The sequence below is a fragment of the Meleagris gallopavo genome, chromosome 3, assembly GCF_000146605.3.
Source record: "Meleagris gallopavo isolate NT-WF06-2002-E0010 breed Aviagen turkey brand Nicholas breeding stock chromosome 3, Turkey_5.1, whole genome shotgun sequence".
Taxonomy (NCBI): domain Eukaryota; kingdom Metazoa; phylum Chordata; class Aves; order Galliformes; family Phasianidae; genus Meleagris; species Meleagris gallopavo.
In genome coordinates, this window is record NC_015013.2 from 29211243 (window position 1) to 29231307 (window position 20065).

General features: G+C 37.6%; 1 protein-coding gene across 12 annotated transcripts in view; it reads left to right on the top strand.

Moving 5' to 3' along the window:
• The window catches only part of FHOD3 (formin homology 2 domain containing 3), a 370085-nt gene that overhangs the window by 33555 nt on the left and 316465 nt on the right, over positions 1-20065 (top strand). For all 12 annotated transcript variants that reach the window (XM_010708572.2, XM_031552794.1, XM_010708574.2 and 9 more), the window contains exon 3: positions 10177-10241. In XM_010708572.2, coding sequence (XP_010706874.1) covers positions 10177-10241 — 65 coding nt within the window. The remainder of the gene's footprint in view (positions 1-10176; positions 10242-20065) is intronic.

Here is a 20065-nt window from a genome sequence, read left to right on the forward strand (position 1 = left end):
TATTCCTAACACAAGTTATTTTGTGGCTCCCTAGTTGTGTAAGAAGGTAATGTGGAGGTAGGCAGAATCAGCTCTGTTTCTTTAAGGTGCCTGAAATAGATAATGATTTTTTACTCAGCTTACTTATGTTCTTTTAGAATGAGCAAGTACTCCCAAGAAGTGTATGTATTTAAATTAATGTATAGTTGTCCAAATTTTTATGGGCATGTCTTAACAGACTCTAATGGTAGCACACAAAGTAACACAGTCCTAAATCACAGAATACAAATGCTCTTTCAGATAGCATGCGCAAGCAATGGGGTTTTCCTCAGGGAAGATGTTTTTAAGAGCTCTATTTAGCAGGAAGATTGTTTTGAAGTACTTCTGGCAAATGATTTTACTGTTGTATTTTTTATTTTTTATTTTTATATCTCTTTTAGACTCCTTGGCTCAAACTGATTCGACTAGTTGAACCTCAATGTAATGTATTTTCTTACCTGCTTAGACTTTGCAGTTAACATAGCTGTGAAAATGAAATCTTCTGTCACTTTTTAACAGGAAGAAATTGGGGATGCACTTGAAGATTGACATAACTTTTGTCTAACAAAAATGATGTGACTTGTTTCTTGAAGCCGCAGAGCAAACTAGCAGACTGTCTACTCACTTTGTATTATTTTGGACAGTGTATTTTTACTAGTGTACTGATGGAGGACTCCTGTTTTGTTGTCTTCTGTGGAGTTTCTCAGTTCAAGTAAGAAAAATAAGGGAGGTGCCTGTGGAAGTCTGTCATGGTGTTGTTGCAAACTGCAGGGAATGAAATAGCTCATTGTAATGGTTTATTTACGTTTAGAAAAATGCATTTGATCATCTGAGTTTTGATACATTTTTTGATGCTTAGACTTTCCTCTGACAAAATGCGGAAGCTGAAAACACTAATGGATGATTGTAATAAATGCTTGCATAAAAGAAATATTTTCAGTTTAAAATACTATCAAGAAAATCTGCTCTTTACTGAGAGGGCTAAAAGTTTAATTAAGCTGATGAGTATCTAGAGCAGGTGGAGTGTGCAAGTATTTTGCTTAAGGTGTTCTTCGTATATCATGTAACATGCAGCTGCAAGGAATGCAGAGTTTCAGAAATCTGTAGGGACTCAGTACTGCATGGTGCTGACCAACAAAGTGACTCAAATGACAGTCTTTGATCCCAGCTCTCATAGACTTTGAATAGCCTGGTGTGCTCAAGGAATTTCCCCAAGAGTGACCCCTCTGCTGTTCATTATGCTCCTTGATTAGAGACCAGATCTATTCAGCTGAGAGGTTACAGTAAGCAATGGAAAATATAGGACTTACTATAGGGCAACAGGATTCCAGTCTGTAATGTGTGAGCTAAAAACTGACTGTTCACTCAGTCAGTAAAGCTGAAATTTTACTGTTGCATAAGAAATTGCCATAAAGTTTTCAGGTTTCTAATTAAACTGTTTTTCTGGATGTATAAGTTAGGGCTTTTTTGCTCTTCTCCTTGCTAAAGTTACAGAGCAATAGCTGTTCCTACAGATGTTTTCAAAACTTTTGAGTAACTTTTTAAAGTCTTACTGTAGTCCTAAGATTGCTTGTTTATCAATTTAAATAAATGAGATGGAATGTTGAAATTAATATGCAGATGAAACTGTAGGTGTTTCTTAATTTTTTTTCATAACAGGCAATCACTGCAAGCAATAAAAGTGCTCTGCAGTCTGGTTTTGTCTGATAGGTTGGGTTTTTTGTTTGTCTTGAGAGAGCTTGACTCATGAGTTTAGAACTTGTGATTGTCAGTATTGAATCAGCTATGTCTCCTGCTTTACCCCAAAGTTTACTCGCTGCTGTTCTGTAGAGGGAATTAATCTGTATTGCAGTGCTTTTTGGAGACAGTTAAAGATCTGCTCTTTTTCTGTTATCACCACTGGTAAATATGTGACTTTGTAGTACTTCAGTACACAAAATACACAAACGTGTTTTTTCATAGCACTTTTGTTCAAAAATTGTTCACACTGTGAAAGTATTGCTAAAATACTATTGTGCTTAGCTCTCTCCCAGACTGTTGTATACTGTATGGCAAGAAATGTGTGTTTCTTACAACTGTTCCTAGGTCAACGCTTTCTAAAAGTTTAATTTGGTATTTAGATTTACATACGCACGTAGCTGAAGAGCCCAATATTTTAATGTGGAAACTTAAATAAAAGCAGCTTGTGAAAACAACTGGTGCCAGCTGTTCTGTTTGAAAACAGTTTGCTTTACTGTCAAAGTCCTCTAATAGCTGCATTTGCGTTCTGCCATCCTCACTCATGAGGAAGTTATGAAGTGAGCAGCTCTGGAGGCTTGGAAATGTTTCTCTTAACTGCATGTGGAGGGAATCCTTTCCTTTCTCAGTAAACAGATCACCTGCTAGTAGGGCTGCCAGGAAGGGCTGTAGAGCAACTCAGAGGTTGATGTCTGCTGTGATAACAAGGATAAATCTGAGGATTCTGAGGATCCCAACTTGGAACAACAGCCTTCAGGAAAATCTTGTGCACCCACTTTCTGCTGCTGCAACTGACTGGCATCTTTGCTCAGAATGTACTGACAGCCAAACAAGCTTGTGCTGACTAATTAGTAAAAGCTGTGAACTTGCTACGTCTCCTATTCTATGCAACCGTTCATGTCCTTGCTCTTACAATATGGTAAACAAAAAGTAGGTTTGTGTAAGCAAGTTCATGCTCTCATTTATACCATGAGAGTTCATCTGACTGTGCAATTGGTGTGTGGTTTTTATTTTCTTATTTCGTTTACTACTGATTAAACTAAGGAAATAATCTATTTCTGATTAAAAAAAAAAATACTGATAGTCTTGAATTTTTTTGCAGTGGTGAGCTAACAGCTTAAACCACTACAAGCGTGGGACTAGCCCTGTCTCCTGTAATGAGGTTGTGCAAGTAACGACTTATTCCAGGATTAAGACCATAACAGCACACAAAATATTAATTTGCTTTTTCATGTTTACTGCTCAGTAATTGTTCCTTCTAATGAAACTATTAGTGGCCCAGCAATAAATACAGCCTATTTTTTAAATTAGATTAATATGGAGAAATAAGATTTGGCCTGAGGGCAAAATGCTGTTTAAGATCCTGTGTGTTATATTATGAAGTAACTCTTGCCAAGTATGAGAGTAGAAAACTTCTAAAAAGCAGACAGTAAAGCAAAAGAAGTGAATCTATCATTCCGGGTAGACTTTACAAGTACGTGCGCTTATAACATGTATTCATATCCTTCTGCAAAGTAGGGCAGTTCTAAAATGGTTATAACTGATTCTGATTAAACTGAGTGCATTCTGAGGACAAAATGTAACTGTCTGGTTAAGCTAGACCCTGTTGTTGTCGGGAGCACCAGAGGAGCTCTTTGCCTGAAGTGCCGCTGATCCAACTGCAGGAGATTTTCGTTTTACTTTGCTCCTTGCTACTTTGTCCCAACATTCATGGCTGGTTTTTCTGATTTCTCATCAATCAGAAATCCTGATTGTTTCAAGACATGTGTTGCTCTGAGAAAAGGATTTAAATCAAAATCCAAATGTAACATCAGCATTACAGTGCAGGTTATATCAAAGCCAATGACCAGATGTTACTTAGTCTAAAGATGCTTGGGAAAGATGCATAGCCAACAAGGGCTACTAGCAACAATAGGAAGTTCATAACTGAAGGCTTGAACAGTGTTGGTCAAGTTGTGTTATTTTTGTTGAAGAACGTGATACGAAGTTGACAAGAAGTCAGGAAATAAGCCTTTTTTATTTTTTATCCACAAACAGTATTATCACCACAGTAGTGGTTCTAATGCAAATTTCTTTACTGTTAACTTATTCAAAATTGTTTTTCTTCTTGCAAAAATAAAGATTTTAACTTGTAAATGCTATCGCTGTTTCACAGTGTGACTAGGTAAACTTGCTGCTGAAACAAGTGTATGAGGGTCAAAGTTTTGATTAGCTTTTGGGAATGGAAGGGACACGCACAGCTTTGTGCATGGATGAGGACAGCTCTTGAAAAATGATCATTTAAACTGTGAAGGCAATAGGCAGTCCTTAACCTCCAAAGGCCCTTAAAATGTCTGTTTTGATGCATGGAAAATAAGCCATTTAAAACAGAAATAACCATCTTGATGATTCAGAAAGGAGTAGAAGGAGTAAGGATTTCCAGTTTCTGAAATGTCTGCACAGAAATTTCTAAAAAGAAAAAAATGCAACAGATTTTCCACCATTTAAGTTTCCTGCATTTTTGTACTATATGAAGGTGATTCATTTTTTGTAGGAAAAAGATCATTGCTTTCTGGTGAGGTAAGCAGAAAACTCCACCCAGAACTTCATTAATATTTGCTCAGAATATATTAGTAAGCATTAACATGCATTATTACAGTAGATCATGAAACGTACTTGTTGAATCTCTTTAAGGTTTTACTTGACTCTTTCGAGTTTCTAGTTTTCTTTCACCTTCCCCTTCCATCCTGATTCATTTCCATTTTAAAAGGGAAAGGGGGGGAGAAGGGGTGAAGATCTATCTGTGTTGTTACTATTGTGTGTTGAGCTTGTGAAGAGCAGGTGGGTGTAAAACATGATACCTTGTATTGGCAGTCAGTATGTAGTCCTTACTGGTACAGTTATGCAGTAGGTGAGCTTGTGTAAGACTGGGTGATTTTCTTTTTGCTGGCATTACAAGATCTTTCTTGATTGGTGTATAGGTTTTTAATAGGTAATGAAGCAGTTCACTGTTAAATTATGTTGGAAAATACAGAACAATACAGAACAATATTGCAGCAATTTGTGGGGGAAAGGAAAAAGTGAGCACAAGCATCGACATACTTTGTTCCATTGCATACTGTTGCGTACACTATTATCTGCAACATTTTGCCTGCCAAATTTTTTTGAGTATATGCCGTGTGATTGAGATGATTTATACCTGAATTAGTCAAATTAGATTTTTTTAAGCAAAATATGAACATGCATTATCTTTCTACTTATTTTTTGTCTGCTCTTGTCTAATGATTGTTGCTTTAGTCAATGTGTTATTGTTTAGAAATGCTCTAAGTAAAAACTGTGTGAAATGACTAGATGACTTGCAATAACAGCCTGCAGATGCATTATGACTTCACTCAAGATTGTGAGGTGGAAAAAGTGAGATAGGGACAGAAAATCCTTTGAAGTCATTTGAAGATGAAATTTGTGTGTTTGCCTCCAAATGCATGCTGTGCCAGAGAGAGCTGTTAATGTTGTCATCCATTTGTAGAGTATTTGGAGTTGAATTTCAGCCTTCAACAAACTTGCTTTTGCCTCTTAACCTCTTTTGTTATTTAACAAGAATAACGTGAACTAGAACATGGCACTTGGATTGTTGAAAGGCGATTTGTGAAGAGCCTCAGAAAGGTTATTTATTTAGATATAACTTGTGATAACTTTCAAGAGATTAATTTCTCTCTCCTTGCATGTTTGCTCTCTCTAGAAGACTTAACTTTTATGCAACATTTTTTAATGCTTCAGAATTCTTTTTTTTTTTTTGCATCTCTTAAATCTACAATAAAATAGAGAAGCCTATCTTATTGAAACTGCAGTCAAACTATACTTAGCAGCTTTGAAATCAGAACCTCGAGTTTATGCTTCCTGACTAGCGCTAGATTAAGAAACACTTTGATTATTGTATATGAGCTGGCTTACCTATCTTTTTTTATGGAAAACCTGATAAATGTGAGTGTTTGAACTCATGCAAAAAAATCCATCTCTTGTGCACTTAACAAGGAATAGTTTGTTTTCCACTGATGTTGAATAACTTAAACTATGAAGCAACTGACTGTGAAGCAATACCCCATTGCAGAAGCGTTCTTCAGTGTCTGAAAGGTGTGTGCAAGTGAAGATGGACATGCATAGGTGCTGAAATAAAAATGTGAAAGGTGGTTGCATAGATAACATACATTAGAGAAAGTCTGTTGCCACACCTTTGCTTCTGATACTGTGCTGTTGTTCAAGCTCCTCTCCGAGGAGTCAGTGGCTCACTGAGCTTAGGGATCCTTTTTGGGAGCTGTTCTCATTAAGTTACTCCTCTTGAAAAAACATGGATGTGATTATCGGAGGAGATTGATGATACACTAAGAAACCTGAGTGCAATGAGAAGCTGTCAGAAAATATGAAGCATGTGTTATACATGTGTGCTCTGAAAGCTTTCTGGTAAAAGCACTGTCTGTGTTAGGTTTTCATAACATTTAGATCGTTATGTCAGGCATAATGTAGGTAGTAAATGCAGAACTCTTACATGGTAGGCTGTCAAGTTAAGCTGGCTTTATGTGCTGGCCAAATCTTAAAGCATTTTCAGTGTTTATTATTGGAAGATTTACTCAGTTACTAAATAGGGGTTAGTTAGTTAGTTATCCAGCCTAATGCCCTCTTTAGGGTGAAGTGTAACATCCATAGCAATAGTTAGCTCTGTCCAGTAACCTGTTGTGCTCGCTTTGCTTGTGGTCGTGAAGGATGATGAAGATAATATCTGATATTTCAGCAGAGGCTTGGACAATATAAATGGGTGCCTAGCTGATCTGATACTTTCTGGTTCAGAGTTGGCCTTGCTGTGAGGAATTTACTGATACTAAATCTGTATAATGTGGAAGACTGATCATGGCCACGAAGGTTTGAATGCTGGAGTGTAGAAAGCTTTACTGTGTAATAACAACTGAAATTGATCAAGAAGCAAGATGACAATAGTGTTTGTCAGTATTCAGTTTCTGTTTTTTTGCCGTTCTCTTTTGTTTGTTGAAACTGAAGAGGGTGAACTTGTCTCTAATGTATAGTTTTATGTATAATGTTTCAGAAGTTACGCACAGTCTGCAGACATAAGCCAACTGCTCTTTGCAGCAGCACTCTGAAGCAGGATGGGGAACCATGGATGTGAGGAGGGATAAGCTGTTATTCCCCTCATAATTAATAGAGCAATGGGAAAGATTAGGTCAGTACTGTGGACCTCTGGACTTGGAATCCCTTTGCTACTGTTTTCAGTTTGAATTGAATCTTCCAGAGTTTGCCTTGAGAGATGCCAATTTTAGATTTGGAGGAACTGCCAATTCTGAAGTAAAACGAAAAAGAACAACAACAAAAAAAAACCAAAAAAATAACAAAACAAAACAAAAAACAGAAAACTACTTCTGTAATTAACCTGTCTAATAGCAATAATGAATCCAGTTGAAAACTCATATGTACTGCTACCTTGTTGTAACTTAATTTTTAGAAAGCTGATACTAATTCATATGGGTAAGTTATTGCAGCCATAGACTTGTTCAGTTCTCTTTCTTCCTGTGTTACTTACTGTTGTTTGGTGAAACTTCCTGGAAAAAGGGTAGTGAGCATTTGATTTTGATAGGACAATCTGCACATTAACATGAAGAACAGTAGGCAGTAAAAGTAATAACATTGCAAATGAGCTTTGCTTTGGTTTGAGATCAGTGGGTAGAGTTGTGGTACAGTCACAAGAGGGTTTACTCAATTGCTGTGAGAGGAAATTTTTTAAGTGTGACTTGTATTGCTTCAAATTTTCTAGTCCCTTAATAGAAATTTATGGTAGACTTAATGACTAGACTGTAAGATTCATCCCAAACTAAAGGACTCTTCCTTGTTTCCCTCATGCTGTTTTGTTTCTGGCACAGCTTGACTGCTGGAATCTCCTTTGTATTTTACAGTCTCAACACCCTTCTTGTAACCTGAGTTTTCTTTTTTTCCATCAACTTCTTTCTGATTGAGTTTCTCAACTTTGCCATGATTTCACCAGTGTTTCTGGAGAATGGAATTTCAGTTTGGATTTCAATGGTGCTTGTCTGAAATTAGATTTTATTTGCTTTATTTCTATGTACTAAGCTGATTCTCTCCTATCCACCCCTCCACAGCCCTCTTTTTGCATTAAATTTTTAGTAAAATGAATTATGGACCAGGAAATGAAGATTCTACACAGTCACTGCATTTGAAATTGGTCTTTTCCTTGCTCGAAGAAACGTCCTGAAGCTTATAAATAGCTTTTAATTTCTGTTAAGGTCACTGGGCTTACTTATATATTTGAAGCTGCGTGTATAAGAAATTTAATTGCACAGCTGTCTTGGGGCCTTCATGTGAGATGTTGCCTTCGAGGTTGGTATTTTAGATTTCCAACAGCTTGGAATCCTTGAGAGCACGTGAAGCTGTTAGCAGTTGTACTGATTTGCATGCTGTATTAGTTTGCTCATTCCTTGTCTTGTAACTAACTGGGTAGATACAACTGCAGCTTGGTAGCTGAAGATGTTTTCATGAAAGTACATCTGACCCAAAGACCTTGTCAAAACTATTTCCCATTTCCAGAAGCTTCAGAAGTAACATGAATGAGGAATGTACATGAAGAGTCATAGCACCTCAAACTCATTTTTTACCTTTGTTGTATGCCTTTGAAGATGAGATATGGCAGTGAGGCAGATTCGTCAAGAAAGGGTGGTTGAAGAGAAGAAGTTTTCTGGAGTAAATCTGATGCTGGACAGGGGATGTAGGGTAGGATGACAGTTTACAGATTGTGTTGGTGTGTTTTAAGAGTCCCAAGTGCCCTTTCTCTCAAAGAGAGCGGAGAATCCAAGTGAACTAGGAGAGGGGAAAAAAAGTTATTGATGTTTTTTTTAAAAGTTATCACTAACTACTTCACTGCCATGCCTTCCCCTACAAAGTTTTCTGGCAGATAATATAAACCATTCTGTTTTCTTTTTAAAAGTAATGAGAAATACAGAAGGGTGTGTGGGGGGAGAAACTGCATTATTATCTGGAAAGTGATGATTTTGTTCCGATTAAGTTACAGATAGGGAAATTCTGATGGACGTCTTTGCAAAAGGTTGAACCCTGAAATCTCTCAGCAGTCTGAAAGCATATAGCTGAGGAAGACTGTGCTGTTTCTTAATTTGCCTCTGACTTCTGTATATGTTTAGTCCAGGGTTAATATAATTCAAAGCTGCATCTGAGTTTGTTCTAATAATAGTTTCACTTCTGGCATGTTTTCCCACAATAAATTATGTCCTTAGTTTCACAGAAAAGAGGGATAATGTACTGCTGTACAAGTGGAAAATACTTCTGGGCTTCCTTGCCCTCCCATATTCCATCGCGTGAGGTTTGGGTGAAGAGGCAAGATGCTGCCTATGACTTGATGCCAGCTGACTAGTACCTAGAAATAAATAATGGTGCTCTTTTCCAGATTGAAATAATACAACTAATAGTACCTCATAAGGAAAAAAAAATGAGGAATGTAGCAGCTTATTAAGATAGTCATTCTGTTTATGACCAAGATGAAACTGAGACAGTAAAGGAGAGCTCAGTTTTGTTTTGCTGCGTGAAAAGTATGTCTATCGTGTCATAGAACTATACCATGATTTGGAATAGAGGGGACCTTCAAGTTCATCTGATTTCTACCCCCCACTGTTGGCTGAGTTGCCAACCACTACATTACATTGCCCCATCTTCAAGGGATGAGATATCTACAAATCTGATGAGCTTTGTGGCCTCTGGACCTGCTCCAGCAGATTCATGTCCTTCTTAAATTGGGGACCTCAGAATGCAGTACCACAGGTGGAGTCTCACAAGGTTGAACTTGTGGTAGAACTGCCTCCTTTGACCAGCTATCTGCAGTTGTTCACAGCAGTCCAGGGTATGCATTATGGCCTTGAAAAATTTGCTCAAATACCTTAACTAGTTTATGAAAGCTTGAGCAACTTCTGCCTTGGTATTAAGTTTTCTTTTCATATTTGACTAAGTCTAGTTTTAAAGTATTTCTGTGTAAATTAAATTGTCATCATTGGATATTTCTTGAATACAGATTTATAGAGAATCTTTGTGAGGGGTTGACCTTGTTGGGTTTCCAGATGCCCCCTAGTCCCCTGTCTCAACAGGATGGAGAGAATGCAAGATGAAAGAGCGTTTTGGTTGTGGTGTTTTGGTGGTTTTGTTTGTTTTTGTGTTTTTTATGATTTACCAATAACTGTAAGGACAGAACAGGCTTATGGAAAAATAATTTATTGCCAATTAAATTAGACTTACAATGTAAGAAACAAAGACAAATCCACAACACTGCCTCTCATCCTTCTCCCCCTCCCCCTCTCAAGCTCAAGTAAATTTAAGTTTCTTTATCCCTTTCATACATTTTTTTTTTTCTTCTTTTTCTAGGAGGGGCAAGAAGCACAGTATAATTTTGAGGACCCAGCTGTCAGTGAGAGTCCATGCCTGTATTGGTAAGTGAAGTTCTGCGTGACTAAAAAAGAGAAGGAATAAATGAAATGATCTCTTGAGAAGCAAATGTAGGAAATATGTATCAGCTTTGCAGTGTTCTAAGGTAAAGGAAGTGTGCTATTAAATCTATTTTTTTTGTCTTTGCTGCTTGCTGAAATTGTTACATAGGTTACCCTTTAAGAACTTTAAAGAGATCAGAGATACATAGTATTTGACAGTCAAGTGTGATGGTTGTGGGTACTCTGAAGAATCTTGGATTATCTGTTGTTCTACTGTCTTTGTATGTCCCTAAAGAGGATTATATTCTGAAACTGTGAAGGAAATATGAAGTGTTGTTGACAGACAACTAGCTACAGCATTTTAATAGCATTAACTGTTTATTACTTCGGCTATTATGCATCTTGGCCACTTGATGCCATTATCACAGTGTTGGTGTCTTGGAAGAACCCTGCTTAAAGGGTTCAAACAAGGAAAAGTTTGAAGCAGTAGTATGTGTCATAAGAGCTTTAAGATTGCAGGAACGGAGGCAGTTGTGCTGTGATAGGACTAATGTTCTCCCGTGTTCTCTAGACTAACACTGAGTGTTAGTCTAAAGTTAATGTTCACTTTCAGGTAATGTTATGAGAGATGCTATGAGCAGCTGATTTCTTATCTGTGTGCTATTTTTTCAGCACTTATGTAGCAGATTGAATGCTCTAATTGTTTACCTCGTTTAGCCTTGCTTCATTAATTCTCAGCTAAGCATTGGAATATAGTCACTTTTCTTAACACAAAACTTTGACTTTAATTTATTTCTACAGTATTGTTCTTGTCAGAAGATTCAGGCTTTAAATACTACAGAACTTCTTTGCCTGCCCCCAGGAAGTGTTATGAAATGGCCTTTATGGGAATTTGAATTGAGCAAAAGCAACCTACAGAATTCCTCAAATACCTCCCATTGAGAGCAAACTTCAGGCTGCATCATGCAGGAACAGATTCTCCTTAACCATGGTTGATTTGAGCAAGCCTGCATGTTAAGTATTAGAGGAGAAAGGGAGATGGTGCAGAGTCTGGGATGATTTTATAAATATGAATGAAATTACAAGCGTTTTAGGGAAACTTGTTCTTGTTGGATCTAGGAATATCTTTGGCAAAACAGACCAATGCAGTGTCCTGAATTGAGGTTTTAAAAAACACTTTTCATGTTTCATTCCTTCCTGGAGTGCAGGAGTCAGTACAAGGTTTTGAGATTCCATGTGTGGTTGCTTTGTTTTAATCTGTTTGCATGTGAACTCACTGTGTCAATTAGGCTTATTACTGTGTATGTATTGTTCCTGTATGAAAGCATATTTCTTTGTCAGGTGCTGTTGTACTCTGGCAGCAGTGATGCTTTTAGAGCTGAATGCATAGGAGCCAGGCTGCAAAACTTGAGTCCACATTCAGCCTTCTGGAACTGAAGTGTGTTTGTATATGGGTTTTTTGGCTTGGTTCATTACAGGCTAAAAAGCCAAGTCAAGTGCAAGATCTGGTTCTAATTTCCATCATCTGTTGAAGTTTTCATTTCTAGGCTAAATTTTTTGATTCAACCTGTAACTTGTAGTTTTTCTCTCTTCTTCTTTTGCATTTCTACATACCAGATGTGTCTTATTTTTTTGGTGTGAGATAGTTTGAAGCAGTCAGAAACCTTCTGCTGTTCTTAATACTAACCTCGTGATGAACTGTGCCTGTCCATCAGAGTTCTCATGGAGTAGGAGGGTTGTTTCACTGACAGTAGGTACTTTGCTTCCTTTTGCACGTACTTTCACGTGAGTTGCCTGTTAAATCTTTTTTGAAATACATTTAACTTTCGATACTAATACTTACACGTTACATGTGGACCAAAAGTCAGGAGCTAGAGCTATCTGAGACTGTTACATGGAATAAAAACATCTTGCTTTGACTGTTTTCTTTCCCTTCTGCCAGTCTGTATTGGAATTATGATTGTCCTCACAATATCCCTGGAAAGCATTGTTTAGAAATGTTACTGCCTTTGCAATGTCAACACTGGCTAGCTAGGGCTGCTTTCTGAGAAGTCATAGCTTGTCTTGTAGCGCCCTTGTCTCAGAGCTTCTTGTCATTTTTGCTTTGAAGGCTTTACTTTGCTTTAGAGAAATAGCTTTCATGTCATTAAAGCTTCCATTTGGAAGCTGTACCAATGTGTTTTCAACTCTCTAGTGTATTATAGCTCTAGATTGTGGGAAGTACACAAGTGTTTATGTTCTAATGTCCAAATGGAGCATTAATGACTTCACTTCTCTAGGGAATTCTTTTGGAATTTAGTTTCAGAGGATGTATTAATTACAGGCCAGTATTTACTAAGACTTGAGTTTTTGCAAGTTTCAAGTCAGAACTGTAGTTTATGGAAGTGTTGTGGGGTTTTCTGTTCTGCTTTGTTTTTAGCAGTGTGAGGAAGGAATAGAGCGTAACAACCTGAGTGTGAAAGTTGTTAGGGAATACTATTCTGCTATATTGCATACCATTCAACTCCAGAGCATTTCAGCTTAATTTAATACATTGATATATATATATTTGTATATTTGTCTCAAGTTGAATTTGTATTATATGCCCACCCGAAGGACTTTCAGCACCAAAGAATAAATTTTCATAACTCCACTTAATCTATTATGGCTTGATTCTGATTAAAATGTCAGTACTAATTTAAGAATATTTTCAGAGATAAGATTTGAGTGTTTTTATACTGATATTTACAGTCTTTCATGTGAAAGGATTTGGCAAAAACAGTTTTGTGGTATCTAACAAATTGAAAACTATAGAGGTACTCTTGCACCTGTTGATATTAAGGGTCGTTAGTTGAAGGAAGACCAATTCTTAAACTGTGTAGTGTAAATTGCTGTTTTTTTTTTTTTTTTAAGATTTGTCAAATTTATCCTTTTATTCTATTATTCTAGTTAGATTTATTGTGAGTTAATACTCCATGGGGAAAAGTCTTTGTGGGTTTTTTTTTTTTAGCAGCTACGTGACTTTCCTTGTTTATTTAACACACTTAGCTGTGCCTTAATGTTAATAAATTTAATTTGTAGGTATCTAACAATTACAGAGCTAAGATGAAGCCTTAACATCCACTGTAAATGAGGATGCAGGTCTAAAGTGAGAACACTACAGTGCTGAAAACTTCTGCACCTGAAACTTAATTGAAGACTTGAGTCAGAGTGACTCTTTGACAGGGTAGTTTTAAAGCTCCTGTGAAGTTGAAGCTCTGCTCTTCACTCTGTGGCTGTTTGGACAGCTCTGCTTGCTGTAGCTGCTACTACTGCCTTGCTGATTGTGCTTCACTTGTCTGGCCATTGTTTCTTAGTTGCCTCTCAAAATCCTGGGGAGTCCTGAGGAAGGCAGCACCATTTGCTCTGTTTGCAGTATGTAGCCCAAGAGAGTCCCGTGTCTTGTTTTAAAATATTAATGCCTTTGTCTGTGAATCATGAGGTGTGTTACTATCAGAATTGAGGAGGTTTGGACTGAGACCAATGACAAGGGCTTAGAATTGTTCTGGAAAAAAAAAATAATAATAATAATTGTGAGCTTTAGGTGTTAATACAATGTGATATGATACAAGAAGAATGACAGCAATGATGGTTTATGTCATACTGGATAGGTGTACTGGCCAGGGATCAGTCAGAGTACTGTGGCTTGGATGAAGAGCAGATATTGCAGGGTGTATTAAATCTTACTTCTTCCTATCAATTTATTAGAAAAAGTGGAAAAAACCTCAGTTCTATTGGCAGTGTTTTTTGCATTATGAAATTATTTTTCTATGGTCATAACTTCTGCCTGTGTTTATGCAAAGTCTTGCTTGTATCTTTTGATAAAAATAATAATTTGTAGAGATACTGTGAGTATCAAGTATTCACTTAAACAGGGTAGAGTGCCTAAACAGTGTGCAAATATTGTAAGTTTCTTATTAAATCATAGAATAGAATTATACAATCTTTAGAGTTGGAAAGGGCCTCTGAAGGCCATCAATTCAACTCCTCTGCAATGAACAGGGACACCACAGCCAGATCAGGCTGCCCAGGACCTGATCCAGACTGACCTTGAAAGTCTACAGGGATGGGGCATCAACCACATCTTTGGGCAACCTGTTCCAGTGCCTCACCACCCTCACTGTAAAAGATTATTTTTCCTTATATCTAACCTAGATCTACCCTCTTTGAGCCTGAAACCATCTCTCATTGTTCTGTTACCACAGACGCTGCTAAAGAGTCTGTCCTCTTCTTTCCTGTAGTTCCCCTTTAGATACTGAAAGGCTGCTATCAGATCACCTTGGAGCCTTCTCCAGGCTGAACAGCCCCAGCTCTCTCAGCCTGTCCTCATAGGTGAGATGTCCCCATTCCGTGGATCATTTCTGTGGCCCTTACCTGGATGTGCTCCAGCAGATATGTCTTTTCCTGTAGTGAAAGACTTCTGGATACAGCTCACCTTGAAGAGGCTTCACTAGCACAGAGTAGAGGGGCAGGATCACTTCCCTCATCCTGCTGACCATGCTTCTTTTGATGCAGCCCAGGATACAGTTGGCTGTGTGGGCTGTGATGGTGGGCATTGATGGCTCATGTCCAGCTTTCCACCCACCAGTACCCCCAGGTACTGGTGTCAAGCCTCTGCTCAACCTGAATGTATAATCTATCTACATTGTTTGTCATTGCAACAGTTTTATACACCCATTCTGTCGCTTTAGTACATAGGCACTTTGAGATTTGCTGGAACATGATAGAGCTAGAGCATGCCTGCCCTTCCCGAGTTCTTGGCCATGTATTATTTCCAAGTATGTGGTCTAACAAAAGCAGCTGCAGCTCTGCATGACCAGCCACTGTCTTTGGAGCATCTGCTTTATCCAGCAAGGTTAGCACCAATAATCTATCTTTTTCACACAACTTTTTGGGTTACCTTTTTCTGACATCATCTTATTCTCGTTATGTCTTATGGAATGGAATCATAAATATCTCAGCTCTTTTTGTCCTGTGATACCTGAGGAAAGCCGTAAGCTAGCTGTAACTGCAGTGGAAACCAGCTGTTTTTATTTGTCCTTTAATAGCTGAAGTATGCGTCTGATCCTTTTTTTCCATGTACAGTTTTCCCTTCTGTTTTCTATTATGTGGACTTATGCATGTGTTATAGCAGATATGTCCTACAACTATCCTTTTGTATGTTGAACCTTCTCTATGCCATTTCCCGCCAAGAACTTGAGCTGCAAGTGCCTTTCCAGTGGAACTGCAATGCATTCTCTAAGACAGAATCATGACTTAAGTCAGTAACTGTATCTGGCACTTTGTTACATGGAAGATACGCAGAACTGGTGAAAAAACTATCTTTTCATAAGTATTGTACAGAAATGTAGAAGAGACACTGATACTGGTTATAAGAAAAATGTGCAGATTTGTTGTCCCTCATTCCCTGGGGGCAGAGGTAAGCTTGTGCCTGCACCCTTACTGATACTTTACCATTACAGATGCTTCTTTCTACAGGTATGGCAGATGATGTATCTGTATGTGTGTGTGCTGGCATAGAGTTCTCAAAGCTGCAGAGACTGGGAAGCTCCTGTAGTTGCCTCTCAAAATCCTGGGGTAGGTAGAATAATCCTGTAGAAGATACTGCAGAATTTTCTAATGTTTTAAGAGTGTAGCTTACTGAACCTAAAATAACATTTTCTTTCACAAGTCTCCAAATATGGTAAGTCTATTTAGAACACTTTCTTAAAGGAAGCTTAATTGTGGCATTCGGTCTTTCATTTGAGCTTTTTGTTTGGACAGGTTGGGTTTATACTCTCAGATGGAAGTTTAAAGAAAGAGAGGCATTTTGGGTCATTTGAAGGACTTTTTTTTTACAGTTTTCTGTTCAGTGTGAGGCATTCCTAACAGAGAACTTTCAGTTTGAGAGAGGGAACATGTGGAGAGCATTAGCAGTTCAGCAAAATGCGCAACTGATTCGGATTTAATTTAAAGGGAACAAAAGAGGTGCCTGGAGAATTTGTCGGAAGTGCTGTGGTATTGAGTTCTTTGCGCTGAGAGGTGAGCTGAAATTGTTTTATCAAATATCTTAGCATAATTGGGACAGAAGAAATGGTGATTTATGGATTTAATGGTACTGCGTTATGGATCTCTACTTCTGATGTGCTTCCTATGATTCTTGCTGTAACTTGGTTAAAATTCTGGTTTAAGTGAAGACAGTAATAAATGTGTTTATTGAATGTAAACGGGCTTTCAAAGACATTTTGAAGTCTTTTTAGTTTATTTTGCTGTAAGAGTTGGGCTTTTTTTTAATGGCATAACATGAGTTCTAGTTAGAGTAATGCAGATGGTACTGGGGCCTGCTTCCAGATGTGACTGGAGATATCTGGTTCAGCTTTTTTCCAATTTGAGTGAAACACGAAAGAGCTGCAAAGGCTATGACAAAAACACTTTTTTGAGCTTTTTAGGATTATTTAAATTTGCTTTACTGAGAATATGGAACACAGATGCTATAAGTAAGATCCTATGCCCCCTGATCAGATTGCTTTGTGAAAATCTATCCATATAAATAAACTTATGGTTTTGCTCTTAAAAACGTACACCATTATGCTGAAACATTACACTTCTTTGTTGTACTCCTAATGCATGCTTTTGGTCAGTCTCCTATGTTGGATTAACTGCAGCACTTCCTCATAACCTGTTATTTGCCTGTCTTGGTCTCACCAAGAAAATTCAGAACCAGTTCTGTATGATTTCAGAAGGTCTTTAATATGAAGCAGGGAAATTTCCAAGAATTCTCTGTGTATTCCATGTAAACTGTAATCTTTCAAATAGGCTTTGTAGCAAAATAAGAAGCTGTAGAGCAGATAAAGCCTCCATGAGCAATAGGTTGCTGCTTTAAAGCAGTGAATTCCTGTCTTAAAAGGGCTTGGTCCACTTCTGAAAGGACTGCTGTGGGGCATGCTAGTGGGATGCTTTTCTTGTCTTGGAAAGCTTTGAATTACAGTGTTGAAGCTTGTCCGACTTGCACCTGAAAGTGCTGCAGAAATTGAGTGAGATGTCTGAATTGGAAAGCCTTCTTCATGACTTTTTTTTTTTTAAAGACAACTTAAACTTCCATAGTAGTTTGCTTTTCTTGCAGCATGTAAAAAGTTTGCAAGTACTTTTTTTAAACAACCAAAAACCAGGCAATTATCTTTAGTATACCTTAAAGGAAATCAACTCTTTATAAAGCTAGGAAACTAAGTGGTATGATGCTTTATTTCCTCTTCTTTCCACTGCCACAAGCCAACTTAAGCTTTTCAGATATTAAAAAATAAAAAATTATAAAGCACCAAATTACTGATGCACAGATTTTTAATGTGCCTAATTTTACACCCAGTCTACCCACGTATCTTTCTGAAGATCAAGAAATTCTAACAATACAGTATTGCTTTTAGCTTTTGTACATAATTATTTATTCAGTACTTCAAGAGTACTTCCGCTAATGAAATTTCACCAAAAGGAGGATGAAGTTAATTAGTGAATTAATATGTAACTACTTGACCATACTGCCATGCTATTTCTAAAATGTCTTGCCTAAAAGAGTGTTGCGATTGTCAAGGCTAGGTTTAAAATGATGTAATTTAAAGAGAAAATCATTGCAAATTTAGCTTCCTTCACTTCAGCATCACTTGTACTTGATAGGGCTTTTCTGTCCCCTCAGATTGACCTGTGCTCAGTCTCAAATCCAGCACTTGACTCTTGGGACGGATGTGGCTTTATACCCCATGAATATTTTGATGGGGAGATGCGATTATAGCCATCCTTCTAAGGTGGGAATCTGCAGAAATCTTTGTTGCAGTATGGCAGCTAAACATGAACGTGACAAATTTGTTTTTACTTATTTTTAACAGTCCACAATTGTTCAAGGGAGTTTCCTAAATCTTAATAGATACAGGTGTTTGTGTAATTGTTATTAAAAGAAAAATAACAATGTTTCCTAATTTTTCATTTGTATAAATGGCTATACTTGGTTTCAGTGTAACTTCCTTCTTCAGCTATTTGCACTCCCCATTTTTTAGATCTTTGTATTGAAAGACAAAGCAGTTCTTAGTCTTTTGGTGTGTGTGAAGTAAACTGAACTCGTGATGGACTGAAGCACAGCAAATTCGAGTCTTCAACTGGAGGGGGAGGAGAAGGTTAATTTCATATTAAATAGCTTCAAATAAATTAATATTATACGTGGATGAGAATGGTGTGATTTCTTTTTTTTTTTCCCCTTATGTCTAAATCTGTTCCATTTGGAAGATAGAAACCAAATGAATTTGGTTCAGATTATGTAGGTCACTCCAAAAGTAATGCCTTCTATTTATTTCCATGGAAGCTGTGATAGACACAAAGAACACAGTAATGCTATTTGATAGAGCAAATTCTCAGGTATAGAGCACTTTTTCAACATGATCACCATGATTAGCTGTGCATTTTCACCAGTGATGAACAAGAGCCTCCGTGCGCATATTACTTTTGGAGCAGCCCCTGCAGTTTACTGGAAACTGTACTATTCTGGTCTATTTTAAGCTCTGCCCTGCAAAACTTTGTTAGAGATGCATTGGTTAAAAAATAAATTATCCACTTACAATTATGGAAGAGAAATTAGGAACCACTGATTAAAAACTGGATTTGGACTGGGAAATATTGATATTTCTTTTGGCTGTCATTCTTGCTTCTGTCATTTAGTCATTGACTTGTCTGTAAGGCGAATGGAGGGACACTAATTTAGCTCATGCTGAAAATAAATATGACTTCTACCTCACTAAGATGTTCTGAGCTGCATGGGTGGAATTGGCTTTGGTTTGCCAGTGGTCTCTAATCATGTATGCTAAAGACTGCATTAACGTTAAATATGTGGTTTGTCTGTTAGCTTTTATGTATAGGAGAAGAGCGTTTCTTCACCTGAGGCTGACTAGAGAGCCTGTGGAGTCTCCTTGGCAGTCTTTAGAAGCTGGCTGGACGTGAGCTTGGGCAGCCTGCTCTGGGTGGTCTTGTTGGAGCAGACGCACCCAGGATGCCCTGCCAGCCTCAGCCATCCTTTGGGTGTGTCTTGTTCTGCTGTAAGATGTAGCTCTGGGTTTCTTTAAGAAGCTGTGTGGTAATTTTGGGTGTGACTGTAGTGCAAGTTGTGGCTCTCACTTCCTAAAGTTTTTTTGTTGTTGTTGTGAGGAAGGTATGGATTAGTGATAATTATTTTTTTCTGTTGTATACTTCTGGTGTAATATGGGGCTGCTCCAAAAGTAACGCCTGCTACTTTGTTATGTTGGCCCATGATGTCAGAGACATTGGTATGGCAGCACCACAATGGGAGCGTTAGTTTAAAAAAATAACAGTAATTAAATAAAATAGAGCTTTAGGGAAACTCTCCACATCCTATTTAATGGTAAGAAAATACTAAACTGAAAACTGTGATAGTCTAGAAATTGTCTGGGCTACTTTTTCTTTAGCAAATTTCTGAGAGAGATCCTTTTGCAAGAAGTAGGAAAATGTTTCCTGCGTGTTTTCTTTTGTAATGTATCTTTTCATTTACTGCATGTCTGATTTTTGCTTTCTGATGAATTATTTCTGTTCTGTTATTTGACTGCCATGTACCACAGATAAATGCGTACTCAGGCTTTTTGATCACTTATTTCTCATTAGCTAAAATAAGAGAATGAATGCATGCCGTTAAAGCACAGAGTCATAAGATGCGCTTGAAAATTATATGCATGCTTCAGTCTGCTTAGTAGCAGTAAACAAAATGTTCACTAATGTCTCAAAAACTGATGTCATTTACTAACTTCTTGTGAGCTTATTGCCAAGCTAAGTATATTAAT